This window comes from Schistocerca americana, chromosome X (genome assembly GCF_021461395.2).
Source record: "Schistocerca americana isolate TAMUIC-IGC-003095 chromosome X, iqSchAmer2.1, whole genome shotgun sequence".
In the NCBI taxonomy this organism is placed as follows: domain Eukaryota; kingdom Metazoa; phylum Arthropoda; class Insecta; order Orthoptera; family Acrididae; genus Schistocerca; species Schistocerca americana.
This window is the reverse complement of record NC_060130.1, coordinates 238,773,625-238,788,980: the sequence shown is the minus strand read 5'-3', so window position 1 is coordinate 238,788,980 and position 15,356 is coordinate 238,773,625. Positions and strand designations below refer to the sequence as shown.

Genomic DNA, 15,356 nt, shown 5'->3' with positions numbered 1-15,356 from the left:
TGGCATGAATATTTACACATGACCTGAAGTTCAGCAGAGTAACACTAAAAACTGTACATTACCTTGTACATTCAGACGTTTAATGCAAAAATCAAACTTCCTTTTTAAAATAAGCCCACATTCTGAAGTAACAGGATATTGCTGAATGATCAGATGCACAACAAACAAAATTAAATGCTTTCAGTATTTTCATGTGCTGGAAGTCAAACCACTGGAATTTGCTGTGGAAACTTACCTGTTCATTTGATATCATAATGCAGAAAAGCATCAAACTTATGTGAAGCCTTCTACTAAAATACATTTGAAAATGTTTGTCATGTAAAAGTAAACAATGTGACACTCAAGATACTAGGGGAACCACAATGAAAATTGCATGTACACAATTTTTTTTTGTGAAATAGGAATGGGAAGTGAAACATTTAAGTAATAAGCCCCAGTAAGATCAAATTACTTTATATTTCAATTAACATTTATAAACATTTCTCCACTGGAATGACGACCATGCAGACACAGCTAATCAACTTCCAAATATAAATACACTGTACAGCAGATCTTATCACTCAGCTGACAGATGAAGGCACAAAATCAGTTTTAACAAAATATGTGCATCTATTTTCAATGAAAAATACTGAATCTTGGATTAATTGTGGCAATACAATGAAGCATACACATTTGATGGTAAAAGAAGAGTTACACACCTCACTAAATACATGATTCCTACATACAAGGCTTATTACATAGCATATCACTCAACATCTTCAGAACATTTACACCCAAGGTTTCAGTAATACACCAAATAGTGGATCCACAGAATGCATTCACACCACAGGAAGTTTATTATGGCATAAGCCAAATGAAAAATGTTCGATACATTTTAAAGCCTACAGCAACGCTGACAAATCTGCAGTCACATCACGGACAAAGTCACTTAATAACCCAAAAGGTCAGAATATTCTAACTATGTTACAGTGCTTAAATAAACTCTTCCGCAGCCTAAGTACAGTTTAACCTTATGGGAAATACAGTCCTGACAAACCATTCTGAGCTATTTTTGATATAGCTCCAAAGGCGTTCATTTGTAAGTAAACAAGTTCCCATTCGTCAAAATTCAGAATAAAAATGCATTCTTTTCAGTCACGCACAATAACATTACTTTCAGCACAAAGCAGTTACATTACTCTACAACAACATATTCGAGTGAAATCGTGAAGTTATAGAACTCACTGTAGCGTGACTAAGTAACGTCTGTAGAAAAATGCTAGAGCTCAAGAGGTACAGGTACAGCCACAGCCACACTTGTGGCGGACACCCGTGTCCAATTCAGCACTATATTGAGGCATACTTTTGTAAATATTCTGAAATACGTGTATATGACATTCACTGGTCATATCAATTTTCTATTTGTCAAATATGGCTACAACAAAATTGGAGCAAAAATGAAGGATAACAGCAATCTGAAGTACAGGATCCTCTGGTCCAGTCTTTACGGCAGTAATACGAATCACTATCTGTGACACTATTACTATCTCACCGTAACAGTTTTTCGCAAACCACTGCCGTTCTATAGCCCCACAATCTCCACGGTGTCCTCTTACAATACACAGGGTGGCAAACATGTGGCTCTGACAACCGGTTACAGGGGTTTAGAAGTATTGAGGAACTGCAAAAGAAATGTTCTAACAGAACAGAAGGGTACAGACATTTTCAGGACAAAGACAGACATTCCACACATCCTCACGTCCAGCACAAACACTAGACGGTAATCTGAATACGGAAATCTACAGAGCTTATTGTGAATCTTTCAAACACAGCTATTACAAAACTAACACTTCGTCTACAAACCTAGATTTGCCAGTAGATGCGCTTTCGAGAAGAGCTGTCGAACTAAATAGCACAATGAAAACTTTGTGGGGAAAGTAAAAGTTTCGGAATTTTAAAGCTCTAAAGCTCCGACACGTATTTCCAGGGTGGAGCAGGTCTCCACGACACTTCACAAGAGCACTGCACAGCGTCAGTACACGCGATCTTTACAGCTCACGTCCAGCTTCTTCATGGCTACACATACACCTTGTACTTAACACAACTCTGTGGAGAGCGTTCGAGTAGGCAGAAAACGGCCACTAGCACTGGCGGAGATAGAATCTCTAACCGCGTCCCGCCGCACCGCGCACGCCCCCCTACACACACACACACACACACACACACACACACACACACACACACACAGTTTGTAAACACAGCCTTTTTTCTCATGACAGGAAACGACTAGATTAAAAAACCACACGGTGGCTCCGGTGCGGGCGGAGACGTGGCGATGGTGTTCAGGCGACGCACGCAGGCTTGTGGCGGCTCCAGGGCGGCTCTGCGGCTGCCGGCGCGGGCGACGGTGCGGCGGCGATGGCGGCAGTGGGGGCGGGGGCGCTTGCGGGGGCGGCTTGCTCCTGTGCCGGCTCCGCGGCCAGCCCCGCGGCGGGGCCCGCCTCCGGCGTCTTGGCGGCGGCGGCCGGCGACGACCGCTGACTCAGGCACTGCTCCAGCTCCACCAGCTGGCCCATGAAGTTGAGGTTGGGCGAGATGATGGGCCGGGCCGACTTGACCAGCTTGTACGCGTCCACCATGCTCAGCAGCTTGTGCTTCATGATGTAGGCGATGGCGATGGTGGCGGAGCGCGAGATGCCGGCCTGGCAGTGTACCAGCACGCTCGTGCCCGTCTTGCGCGCCTCCTCTGCAACAGTATCGTGTTCCTCACAACGTGCACCGTATCAATTTCAAAACGTCAAATCGTCAGACCCCAAGGTTGCGTGCATGTACCAGAAAGTGAACGAGTGCTATGTTTAATACATCTACATGATCACTCTGCAATTCACATTGAAGTGCTTGGCAGAGGGTTCATCGAACCACAATCATACATCTATACCATTCCACTAACAGCGCACGGGAAAAACTAACACCTAAACCTTTCTGTTAGAGCTCTAATTTCTCTTATTTTATTTTGATGATCATTCCTACCTATGTAGGAATGATACAGGGTGGTCAAAAAGTCAGTATAAATTTGAAAACTTAAACCACGGAATAATGTAGATAGAGGGGTAAAAATTGACACACATGCTTGGAATTACATGGGGTTTTATTAGGACCAAAAAGTTCACAAAATGTCAGACAGATGGCGCTGGACAGCAGAACGTCAGTAACTGCTACCGTGACGGGTGAGGTACGCCGATATGTTACACAATCTCATTCTCAGCCTGGCTCATAAACACCTGCTGGAACGTACGATGTTCATGCAGGATGGCGCTCCACCCCATATTGCTAGACGCGTGAAAGCAATCTTGTGCGCGTCGTTTGGTGGTGATCGTGTGCTCAGCCGCCACTTTCGTCATGCTCGGCCTCGCAGGTCCCCAGACCTCAGTCCGTGCGATTATTAGCTTTGGGGTTACCTGAAGTCGCAAGTGTATCGTGATCGACCGAAATCTCTAGGGATGCTGAAAGACAACATCTGATGCCAATGCCTCACCATCACTCCGGACATGCTTTACAGTGCTGTTCACAACATTATTCCTCGACTACAGCTATTGTTGAGGAATGGTGGTGGACATATTGAGCATTTCCTGTAAAGAACATAATGTCTGCTCTGTCTTACTTTGTTATGCTAATTATTTCTATTCTGATCAGATGAAGCGCCATCTATCGGACATTTTAGAACTTGTATTTTTTTGGTTCTAATAAAACCCCACGTCATTCCAAGCATGTGTGTCAATTTGTACCTCTATCTACATTATTCCGTGATTTATTCAGTTTTCAAATTTATATTGACTTTTTGATCACCCGGTATTTTCGCATTCGGAAGGGAAAGTTGGTGACAAATTTCGTAAATAGATCTCGCCGCGACGAAAAACATCTTTGCTTTAATGACTTCCATCCCAACTCGCGTATCATATGTGCCACACTCTCCCCTATTACGTGATAATACAAAACGAGCTGCCCTTTTTGCACCCTTTCGATGTCCTCCGTCAATCCCACCTGGTAAGGATCCCACACCACGCAGCAATATTCTAACAGGGCGAACGAGTGTAGTGTAAGGTGTCTTAAGTGGACTTGTTTCATCTTCTAAGCGTCCTGCCAATGAAACGCAACCTTTGGTTCGCCTACCCCACAATATTATCTATGTGGTCTTTCCAACAGCAGTTGTTAGTAATTTAAACACCCAGGTACTTAGTAAAATTCTCAAGGCTGTCAATTCAACTATTTATCGAGTAATCGAATTCCAAAGGATTTCTTTTGGAACTCCTGTGGATCACCTCACACTTCTCGTTATTTAGCGTCAACTGCCACCTGCCACACCATACAGCAATCTTTTCTAAATCGCTTTGCAACTGATACTGGTCTTCGGATGAATAGGTGGCAGCGACAGTTTTCTGCGTGTATAAATGTTTATAGGGAAAATCAGAAGCAGGAAACCAGTAGCCCGATGTGGCCCTAATGAAGTTTTCCTCTACTTCACACCAAAAAAAAAATCAAGTTTGAAGTCAGTGGAAACAGTACTTCTTGGAGTAACTTTTTCGAACTTACGCTACCATCGCTATGAAGTTGATACCGTCGAGGGCACCCTATCCTAAACTCTTGGCACGTTCTGAAAGACTGCCGGACCACCCACCGGCCAGTAGTCCTACGACAATGTGTAGGCTATCTGAAAATTTTTGCTGCATTCCACATTCCATCACCGCGCTAAGACGTCAAGTTCTGTTTTTGCTCTACCCTGTGTGGCGTGCCTAGTGATCGAGTCTTTTCTACATGTGTTAAAAAAATTTAACCGAACGCGTCTTTTGGTTGCAACCAGTTAATTTACGCTAGCGATTTCTACAGGAACCTTTAGTAACTAAATAAGTTGGTTGACATGTGAGAAAAAGCATTTTCAGAATGAAAATTATATCCCAGTCCTCTGGCAGAGCAGATGTTATGATTAAGACTTCTTAGGCACATTAAATTCTCTATGGCAATACAAAGCTAAGGCCGGTATTACACTATCAAATTTCTTTGTGAAAGATTTGATCAAAGATGTGATCAAATATTCAGTCAAATATATTTGACAAAGATCTTTGACGTAGTGCTAGAAGGGGTATTACACTGTCATATTTTTCGTCAAAGTTCAAGCGGGCTGACAACTTGTTATTAACCGCTGCAGTTGCTTGCACCACAACTGCACTGTGTGCATATGCGGAAGAGGGGAGGGGAGGAGGGGGGGGGGGGGGGGGAAAGGAAACGTACCTGGGTGAAGCCGTGGGGTTTACGACGACACGATAAAAGCATTCAACAAAACTTGTTACGTGAGCTTATAGTGGCGGACGTCAAGTCGTATATCAATTACTTAAGAATGTATGAGCATACATTTCTGTATGTGCTCAATGAAGTGTATCCTCTTATCACAAAGAACAATATTCACTTAATAACTACCAAATCTGCAGAAGACAGGCTCACTGCAACATTACCGGAGAGGGTTAGGTTAGGTCTCTAATCTTCGTAATCTATTTTCGTATTCAGCGTGCCTCACGTTGTAAAGCGCATCATCAGCTTCATACATCTCTTAATTTTGTAGTTGTCGGCACACACAAATAGTATTCACCGGCAATGTACACAAAAACACTACAGACGACAGAATGCAGCTATGCTAGCGCTCCATGTGGTAACATGTCACACTGCTGTGAACAGAAGACAAGCAACTTCTTTGACCAAATCTACAGCGAGGCCCTAGATTTGATCAAATATTGGACGACATTTGACAAAGTTCCCTATTACACCATCAGATATCGTTGAGAAAGATTTTGGACAAATATTTGACAAATTTGATAGTGTAACACCGAGCTAAGGCGCAATATACGGGTGAAGCACTTAAAAATATAGTATTCGTGCAATTATGAAGTGTTTCTGAACTATCGTGCAAGTGCGTCAATCCATGTGGACTACGTGCTTGCGGCCTCCAACTCTGCGGGAGTTACATGAGAATATGTGACTCCATTCGCTATCGGCCCACACATTCGGTGTAGCGAGTGACAGCAGTGCGCAGGCGCGGCGCAGCTGGCCGGAAGCGGTTGGCTGTGAGTCATTCACTGCCTCGTCCTCGCTGCCCATGCGTACATCTCACACGAGGATGTGCTGGGAAAACTAACACTGCGTGCGCCACATCCAATTTCAGTAAGACACGAAAAATTCGCCACACACTAATGACATTAGTAAATACGAGAATAGTTTCGTTTTATGCCATGTATAGCACGACGAACTCTTAGTACTGTAAAATGGAAATAAATTTTTGAAACGCGTCAGACTACTCAAAAACGTTAACTGGTGCAGTTCTCGTACTTTAATATTAATCGACAGTCACAAGCTTTCCAAAGACATAGCCTATGACGGATGAGAACCTCCGAACAGAGCTAATTTGATAGCCACAGCCAATTCGCTTCCAAAGCTACTGTCTACAAGGAAATACCGTCGCCGGACGATTTACAGGAATGCGAAACGAGTTCGTTGTCTGTTCAGAGATCACGAGCATTCCATCTGTAATAGGATCATTTCCTGGTGGAGAACTTGCGTCAAAACCAACCCACGGATGCAAAGCAGTTTTACCATTCTATGTTCTTATACAGTGAAGAACACTAAGGTAATAGGATTGTTAAGCTACTGGAATCATATTTAAATGCCTCAGAGGTGAAGAGTGCCAACTTTTCTGTATTGGGGTAACACGTGATATAGGAAAAGCGAATGATCGAATTAGGATTCTGAGGAAGTGCGACATTTTTAACTGTGCTGCAAATAAGTTGTGTCAACTGGAGTTATTGCCCTATTCTTTCAAGCCCTTATCGAGTAGGAATCAAAGACTATTCAGCGACATCCTACGATAACAGCAGGCTAATAACCGACCACACGAAAGTAACTTCAGGGCGATCTACTTAGAACTTTAGTTCAAAGAAGTTTATGTAACAGATCTGCCATAAATTTGTGTAGCTCATAGGAATAGATCAGGGCGCGTACTGAGTTACTTCACCATCGCTCCACCCGCGAATTGGTACCAAACGCCTTCCGTCGTGCGCTAGGGACCTGTAGAGATGTGAGTGCTGAAATGCCAACCTTGTTTAGGTTATAACAGCTCCAATGAGAAGAATTTAGTGAATCATGTGACCCTGTTTAACTCTCTCAGACTTAATACAAGCAAATCTTAGCTGCTGGAGTGCGATTGTAACGCCGCATTTAATTCACGAAAAAGATAACTTACTGAGAACATCAATATTTTACGTATCGGATCTAGGCGCAATGCCTGTTACTTCCACAACTGGTTTAAGAAATCGATGTTTTTTGTGACCAGAAAATCCAGAGACCGCAACGCTCAAAATAAAGCAGTAACACGAAAGCGTATGTTTTTTAAACTCACTATCTTAATATAGGCAATGTCTGGTAGTGATTGCTGTCTATGGAAGTTAGCTCACTTCTCCAATTCTAGAAACCAACATTTCTACCTTGCATTCAGCCCACATGTATTCCAGTGAAGTTTACAGTTTTTATATGTTTGCCACCGTCAGCTAAGTTAAGTTAACTTCCACTTTTTCGACATTCAATCAGTAACTATGCAAACTCTTCTCACCTCCCACCCTGTCACAGTATTTCTTCCCCTTTAACCATGACAATTATACCGACTGAACATGAACCTCCGTTTGGAGATCGCAGTGGCTGGTGGATCCAGCCTTTGTGCTCCAATAAGGATAGCTTGCACGAGGCCTGATTAACGCTACGGAAGAGAGACCGATAACTAAGCTACTTTCAGCAACATACACGCCAGTGCAGTAAGGTCAGCCTCTTTCTATGAAGGAAAAAACCAGCAGTGGAGTACAACAAACCGGTTTGCACATTACCTACTACCGAAATGGCTACGCCTCTATTCAAGACGCACTTTTCTTAGTTTTATCAACTTAAGAATTTAGCTTACGCGTTATATATACACTGCCTGACAAAAAACGGGTATGTAAATAATTAGAGCTCCAATTGTTTGTGACAGAAGGTCTAATGAAGAGCGTTAGTGTTGTTATAGTGTCCTTACCAGGCTTGGTAGAGCAGTTAAGGGACACGAAGCGTCGCAAGGGTGAGTGATCACTGAAGCACACGGAGATGGCGCGTACGAGTGCCAAATATTTGGATTGTGGATCTCCATTTGGCCAGCAGAGACCAAGCAATGGACAACTGCTAAAGTGGGTCATCTCAGCCTGTTGATTTGAGAACAGCAGTAGCTGAACTTCGGAATTTCTGACCAGTGTACAAGATGTCATTCACAACACGAACGGCTCCTAGTATGGTGCGGTGACAGTAAATCTTGGACTGCTGGTGAATGGCATCGCATTGCGTTCAGTGTAATTGCTATGGTGGTCATCCAAGGTAGTGCAGAACCGCGAGTAGTGGCGACCTAGGGGAAAGTATTTTTCCTGTGATCTGGAGAAGCACAGCTGTTATCTCGCGAGGTCACGCCATGGGAAGTCATTGCGTATGACTTCAGGTCATGGCTGGAACTGGGGCACGACGCTACACCACCGACATCCTGCGTCCTTATGTGTTATCCTTCATGCGACAGTATCGTGGTGCCATCTCCAAAGGAAAATTCTCGTCCGCAAGTAACGTTTCTTTTATGAACTGTCTCGTCATTAAGAACTATCGTGGCCAGCAAGATCCCACGTCTAACCCCGACAAAAATATGGGCTCAGCTCAGACATCAGACCCCACAAGATGAATGACCAGTTACGAAGCGGAAAAGCTTGCCTCTGGACAGAACGGCTTTACGAGACCCTTCGCAGCTGAATCAGTGCAGGCAATCTGGCCACAGAGGATGCAATGCCATACTAAAAAGTGGTCCATATTCCCAAATTCTTCGTGAACTATTCTGTAGCAATCTAAGTAACAGAACATACCCTCCTCTTCTGGGTGCTTCACTACAGCATATCACACTGGAAATAGAATTTCGCTTTTATCTTTCAGCCAACGTAATACTGAGACACTTAGCGTTCGGCGTGTGGCAAGCTTTGGACCAGGGCCTGGGGTAAACGCACTCGCCAGGATGCCGCAACCATTTGCATACAAAGCCCAGCGGATCGCGTCAGCAGTGTCTTCTATTTGTGAGACTGGTCTTACGCATGGAGCTCTGCTGCCTCTAACCGTAGCGTAGCTACCTAAGGAAATTTAAGGTTCTACACCTTACTGCGTTTTGCAGGTGTTCTGCAAACTTTCAACACTCGTACCAGCACGCAGGCGAGCGGTAATGTGGTTGCAGTGCTGATAGGGGTGCAGGTACGAAGAGGTATGAAATCTTGTCAGCGGAAGACTTCTGCAGATGTTAACTGCCATAGAATAACGAAAACGGGAACAGGGCACTAAGATCCACGTGGCTCTACACCCAGTTCTTGCGACGACTTCGACCAAATCCCTGTAGGACACAAATTGAAAAATTACACCTCATCTTAGCGAGTCCATGATTTGCAGCTGTCCAATACTTTCGAATCATTCTGCGCATCAGCGTTTTAAAATTATCAGTCAAGGTCAAACGGCACGCAATCCTCACGCCACGAATTACATGTTACGCGACCAGACGCTAATTTGTACCTATATTGAACTTACAAATTAACTGCAACGGAGGGCAGTAACCGAAGGCTAATGTCACGAAGCTTCTGTAATTTTGACATCTCAGGAGCTGAAACATTTATGACTAACTGCTTAACAGCGTGTATAACGCAAAGGAGTAGCGCCCGTGCGTAGCACGAATTCGATAATTACTTGCTAGATTTCCGGACGTGTGCAGCACCAGGTCACTATGCACAGGCTGCACGAATCCAGTAGATTACGGGACAGTGGCTTGAGGGCGCCACATGTGTTCCTTTGGGTCCAGGTCGAGCTACTTTCGTGGGCGAGACGACTTTTTCACTATTGTGCACAGTGTGGGATAGCGATGGCATCAGTTAACTGAGCGATAATTCAACAGGCAATGGTGGTGGCCTAAACCATGTTTTCCACTCACCAACAAACTACTGCTCAGCGGTCCATAGAGTATTATTCCGCATGCAGCTTGTCCGCTAAACCTGTTTTGACGTTATCTACCGTCTGTGCTGGGATTATTCCTTTCCATTTCACGTCTGGTCTACAGCGCTATAGAGGATGAGCGTATTTTCAAACGGAACATACCTACGAGAGCGCCCGGGTTCATAACTCTTAGACGAGCACTCTACACTGAGTAACGTTTTACGCGACTGGATTAATGCTTAATTCCCTAGCTTAATTCATTAATTTTTATATACTTCATTTCCATTTACTGTTTTCGTAATCTAAAAGACGTTGGAAATTTGATTAAGAAAGCCTGTTCTTACTAGGGAAGACGTTCCGAGTAATAGGTCTCTACAACCTTTTGAAACTTAATTATTGTGACTATCATTACAATATGCGAGCCTTATCCAACCCCCATTACGGCAACCTATGCGATAACCTTACTAAGCATGTTCAGATTGACGGTCGACAGCTGCCATGTACAACCTTCGTTGAAGACAATCATTTCATACTTTCACATTTTCCGTGCAGTTTAGCTCCACCATAGCCGCCAGTTCTTCGTTACACGAAATTTTCCCTAAAAGAAATGTCGACCTGGAGGTTTATTTGAGCAGCATAGTGTTTCAATAGGCACGGTATGGTACTGTTGCCCACCTCTGACCTTTGAACTGACTGAACCTGCTGGTTATGAAGGGACCTTCAGTTTAAGGTAGATTCTGAAACATGGTTTAACTCAGCATTTCTCACATTAATAGATGTTGCTACATGTGTAAAAAGTGGGAAAAGAATTTTAGGACCGACAGGGGATCGAACCGTAGACCAATTTATTGTGACTACCACTGCGGTGGATTAAATCATGTCGGCTCGACCGACAAGTATGGTACACGTCCGCCAATTAACTCTTCGGAAAAATGTTACTAGGAGATTCTGCGCTAAACTTCTCCAGCCGCCGTACAAGCATCTTTAATTTCTCTTACAGGTTTGCATAGATACTGCACCAGTGGCCATTCCACCAAGTCTGATCTCAGACTAGGTTTGTCACTATCTGTACTATAATCCAATGTAACTACGCCGCCTCCATCGTAGAAGTGGAAAGCATTGCTGTGATACATTTACACACGATCCTATCGCATCATATTGAACGTTATGCGTGGCGTGAAAAGCCGCGTGCCGTTGGCTCCATCAGTTCACAAACGGCCGACAGCAAGGTGCTCTAGTTGCAAATGCTAGTGTCAGCCTCACACTAGTTCTGATGACTGGCATTAACTACCTTTCCACTTTCTCAAAGACAGGACAGAGCATCCGCGTGACAATGTTTATTATTGGAATTCCCACTTGATAACGGGCAGGCACTGTTCTAACACATGTATCATTTTTCTGTTGCCCGAGCAGCCACGATGACGTTTAAATCAGACGTGACCTGCAGTACGCGCGCTGTTCTATTTCATCGGTGTACGTCCGAACGCGCGTTCAGATTATTTGACGTACGTAATACTGCTTCTCGCGTTCCCAACATCTCCGTTAAGTACCTTTTCCACTGACCTCAGTAGCACGTTTCCGTTCGAATTCGAAACTCGTGCTAGAAATTGGGGCCCTAAACATTGGAATCACGGAGTTTTGCGCGTCACGGTTTATAACGCTTCGCCCGCTGCTTCGCTATCGTCCTGCCTGTAGCTTATCCGCTAAATACCGAATGTTAGTCGTTAGTATAATTCTCTGCTTGTGTGACTGGTCAAAATGGTGACTAGTTTACACAGAAAGTTAATGTTTAAGTGCAGAGGCAGCCAATACTATGAAACTGTTCCAAATCATGAAAAAATTTTACAGCTTGGAATGAAAAGCAACCAGTCACTAACAAGCGACAAACTGGAAAATTTTAGGATCTCCCTTAATGTCTCATGAAGTCTATAGAACGCTAACTTTAGATAATTCGTCCTTGGGTGGCAGTATTTTCTTTCCCATAATTTGCTCCTCACAATGGCATCGCCTGCAGCAAACAACCACATACTCTATGGGTAGCACTAAAGAACTACAACTACTACTACAACAATAATCATTCAGAGAGCCTGAAGTTCGTAAAATCTGACTGCATTCACCCTGAGTTACCAATTTCGTTCATCTTTAGTATGATTTTAGTACACACAAATTTATTAATACGATGTGTCTCAGAAGTGTCTTCGAAAACTAGCTGCTCGAAAACTAGGCTACATTTCTTCCTTTCCTTTCACTCTTTGTTACTGTTATGGACAAAATTACTTTTGTAATCTTAGGTCGTGGGTCATACGATTTACAGGTAAGCAAGAAATTACAGTTACTCTTAGAAACCACTGCGGAGCACAGATGAACCATGAAAATGTGAATCTTGTGAGCTACAGTCAGCAGCATTTTGACACTGCATGAAAGTGTAAAAGGAGCCTTAGTTTCCATTACTTTCGCAAATACAGCGGCGACTGGTGTTCAGGTAACCACAGGTGACTAACAATTCGATTCAGTTATCCGCATTAGATGCTATCGTTAATTACTGCAGACGTAGCAACGCGTCTGAGTTAAAAGCTGCATGAGTACCGCAGTCTAGCAGTAAGTACTGGGCGTTGCTCTTAACTCGAACGCGTTGTCACCAGCCCAACAATCGACTGACGTTATCTGACGAGCGGCAAGTAATGTCAGAAGCCATTTTCCGCACAAATTTCTGTGGACAGTGGCAGTCCTTAGTTACCTCCAAAGACGAATTACGTGGAACTTACTAGTTAATATTAACAATTAACATACCATCAGATTATCCTATAACGAAAGTATATACGCCTGTGCTACGATCGCAGGTTCGAATCCTGCCTCGGGCATGGATGTGCGTGATGTCCTTAGGTTAGTTAGGTTTAAGTAGCTCTAAGTTCTAGGGGACTGATGACCTCAGATGTTAAGTCCCATTGTGCTCAGAGCCATTTATACGCCTGTGTTACTTATAATGATACATAATTCAGCAGTGGTGAATTTACTCACTGGTCATACCACACTAGAGTCCATTACCGCAGCAACGTATTTTCGCTGTGTGTTCCCGTCTTGCGCTATTTCCTTCAATTCACCTTTAATACCTAGGCTCCTCGAACCAGCCTTCACGTTGTCCTTCCATCTACGCCTCTGTCTCCCCACAGGACGTTTTCCCTGTAAGTGCCCTACCAGTACTCTGCGCGCTGCCCTGCCCTCATCCATTCGAGCCACGTGACCCGCCCATCACAGCCTCCGTGATTTAATAATACTGATTATGTCAGGGCGTGAACAAACTACGTGAACCTCTTCGTTATGCAGTTTTCGCCACTCTCCGCTAATGTCATCCCTTTTTGCTCCGAGAATTTTCAAAAAATGGTTCGAATGGCTCTGAGCACTATGGGACTTAACATCTGTGGTCAGCAGTCCCCTAGAACTTAGAACTACTTAAACCTAACTAACCTAAGGACATCACACACATCCATGCCCGAGGCGAGAATTTCTCAAAATTTTGTTTTCAAATACTAATTCTACACGTATTATATAATGTAATTGGTTGAATTGGTGGGTGGCTAGAGACCAAATAAATGCAGTAGGAGCAAATGTCTAACACTATAGGGCTTTAATAGTCACGATTGTACGTTATCGTCTTCCTCAGACCTTCGAACTGAGTTACCCAGACAGTTTTTGGGGGTGGATCTTTAGTTCAACCTCGACCCCAGCCAGGGTGAAATTATTTTTCCACATCGCCAAAGGACGAATAACTGTACGTGACATAAAAACCAAGGAATAACAGAAGTTCGAACCCGAAAACTCTGAATCCGTATTCTAGAAGATAATGACTGTCAGCTTGGATTAGTGTGCTCACCGATGAAGTCGAAGGCCTCTTCGAAGTACTGCTTGATGTTCTGGTGCGTGGAGTCGGCGGCGGGCAGCTGCTTGTAGGAGATGTCTGGCGCGGCAGGCGGCGGCTGCAGCTGCTGCGTCACGTTGAGCACGCGCGTCACGCCCAGGCGGCGCAGGCAGTCGAGGTTCTGCGCGTCGCGCGCGTTGCCCAGCACGAGGAACGGCAGCACGCGCGACGCCGGCGCCTCCTCCACGCGCTCCGCCGCGGACGACGACTCCGCGTCGCCGTCCGCGCACAGCAGCGCGTTCTCGCACAGCGCAGAGTGCCGCCGTTGGAACTCCTTGTGGCCGCCCGCTGAAAACAGTCACATCTGTGCAGTTACTGTTTCCAAAATTGCCAATAAACGTGCACAAAAATCACTGCAAAATGAATGCTCGCTTACAGTATTATAGGATGACTGAGGACGACCGTCTCAATCACGGAGTATCAGGGCCTCCGTGCTAACTCATCTCTTACGGGAAAGTAACGAGAAAAATGTCCGAAAATTGACAGCACTTAATTCCTGTACTGCCACATAAAATTATAATCACGAACAATTTAAATTGGAAGGAATACACAAAATGTGGGGAAGGCTGACCAAAGACTGCGTTTCATTGGCAGGACACTTAGAAAATTTAACACCCACAAAGACTGCCTACACTACGCTTGTCCGTCCTCTTTTAGAATACTGCTATGCGGTGTTGGATCCTTACCAGATAGGACTGAGTACATCGTAAAAGTTCAAAGAAAAGCACGTTTTGTATTGGCGCGAAATATGGGAGAGTCACGAATGATACAGGATTTGGGATGGACATTAAAAGAAAGGAATTCTCACGAAATTTCCATCAACTTTCTCCTCCGAGCGCGAAAATATTTTGTTGACACCGACTTACATAGGGAGGAACGACCGCCAAGGTAAATAAGGGAAATTAGAGCTCGTACGGAAAGATATCGGTGTTCATTCTTCCCGCGCGCTATACGAGATTGGAATAATAGAGAATTGTGAAGGTGGTTCGATGAACCCTCTGCCAGGCACTTAAATGTGATTTGCGGAGTATCCGTGTAGACGTAAATGTAAAATGGGCAAATAGATACTAAATAGCGATAAAAATCTCGCCGTTAAATTACGGGGACGACCAGGGCTTGCTGCAGTACAGATAGCTGCGTCGGACCCTCCCCGAACATGGCGAGGAAACTCGTCTCGCGATTCTTAATACATCTGAGGTGGAAGCCATCGGTTTGGGAGTAGAGCGAAGCTGGAGATGTTGTGGTCTTCAGTCCTGAGACTGGTTTGATGCAGCTCTCCATGCTACTTTATCCTGTGCAAGCTGCTTCTCTCCCAGTACCTACTGCACCCTACAGCCTTCTGAATCTGCTTAGTGTATTCATCTCTTGGTCTCCCTCTACTATTTTTACCCTCCAC

General features: G+C 44.4%; 1 protein-coding gene across 1 annotated transcript in view; it reads right to left on the bottom strand.

The window, feature by feature from the left end:
- Positions 1 to 437: 437 nt before the first annotated feature.
- The window catches only part of LOC124555093 (dual specificity protein phosphatase 10), a 216,633-nt gene continuing 201,714 nt past the window's right edge, over positions 438 to 15,356 (bottom strand). The window contains exons 4-5 of the mRNA XM_047128888.1: positions 13,916 to 14,248; positions 438 to 2,725 (exon numbers count right to left, since the gene is read on the bottom strand). Of these exons, the coding sequence (XP_046984844.1) occupies positions 2,322 to 2,725; positions 13,916 to 14,248 (737 nt within the window). The 3' untranslated portion in view covers positions 438 to 2,321. The remainder of the gene's footprint in view (positions 2,726 to 13,915; positions 14,249 to 15,356) is intronic.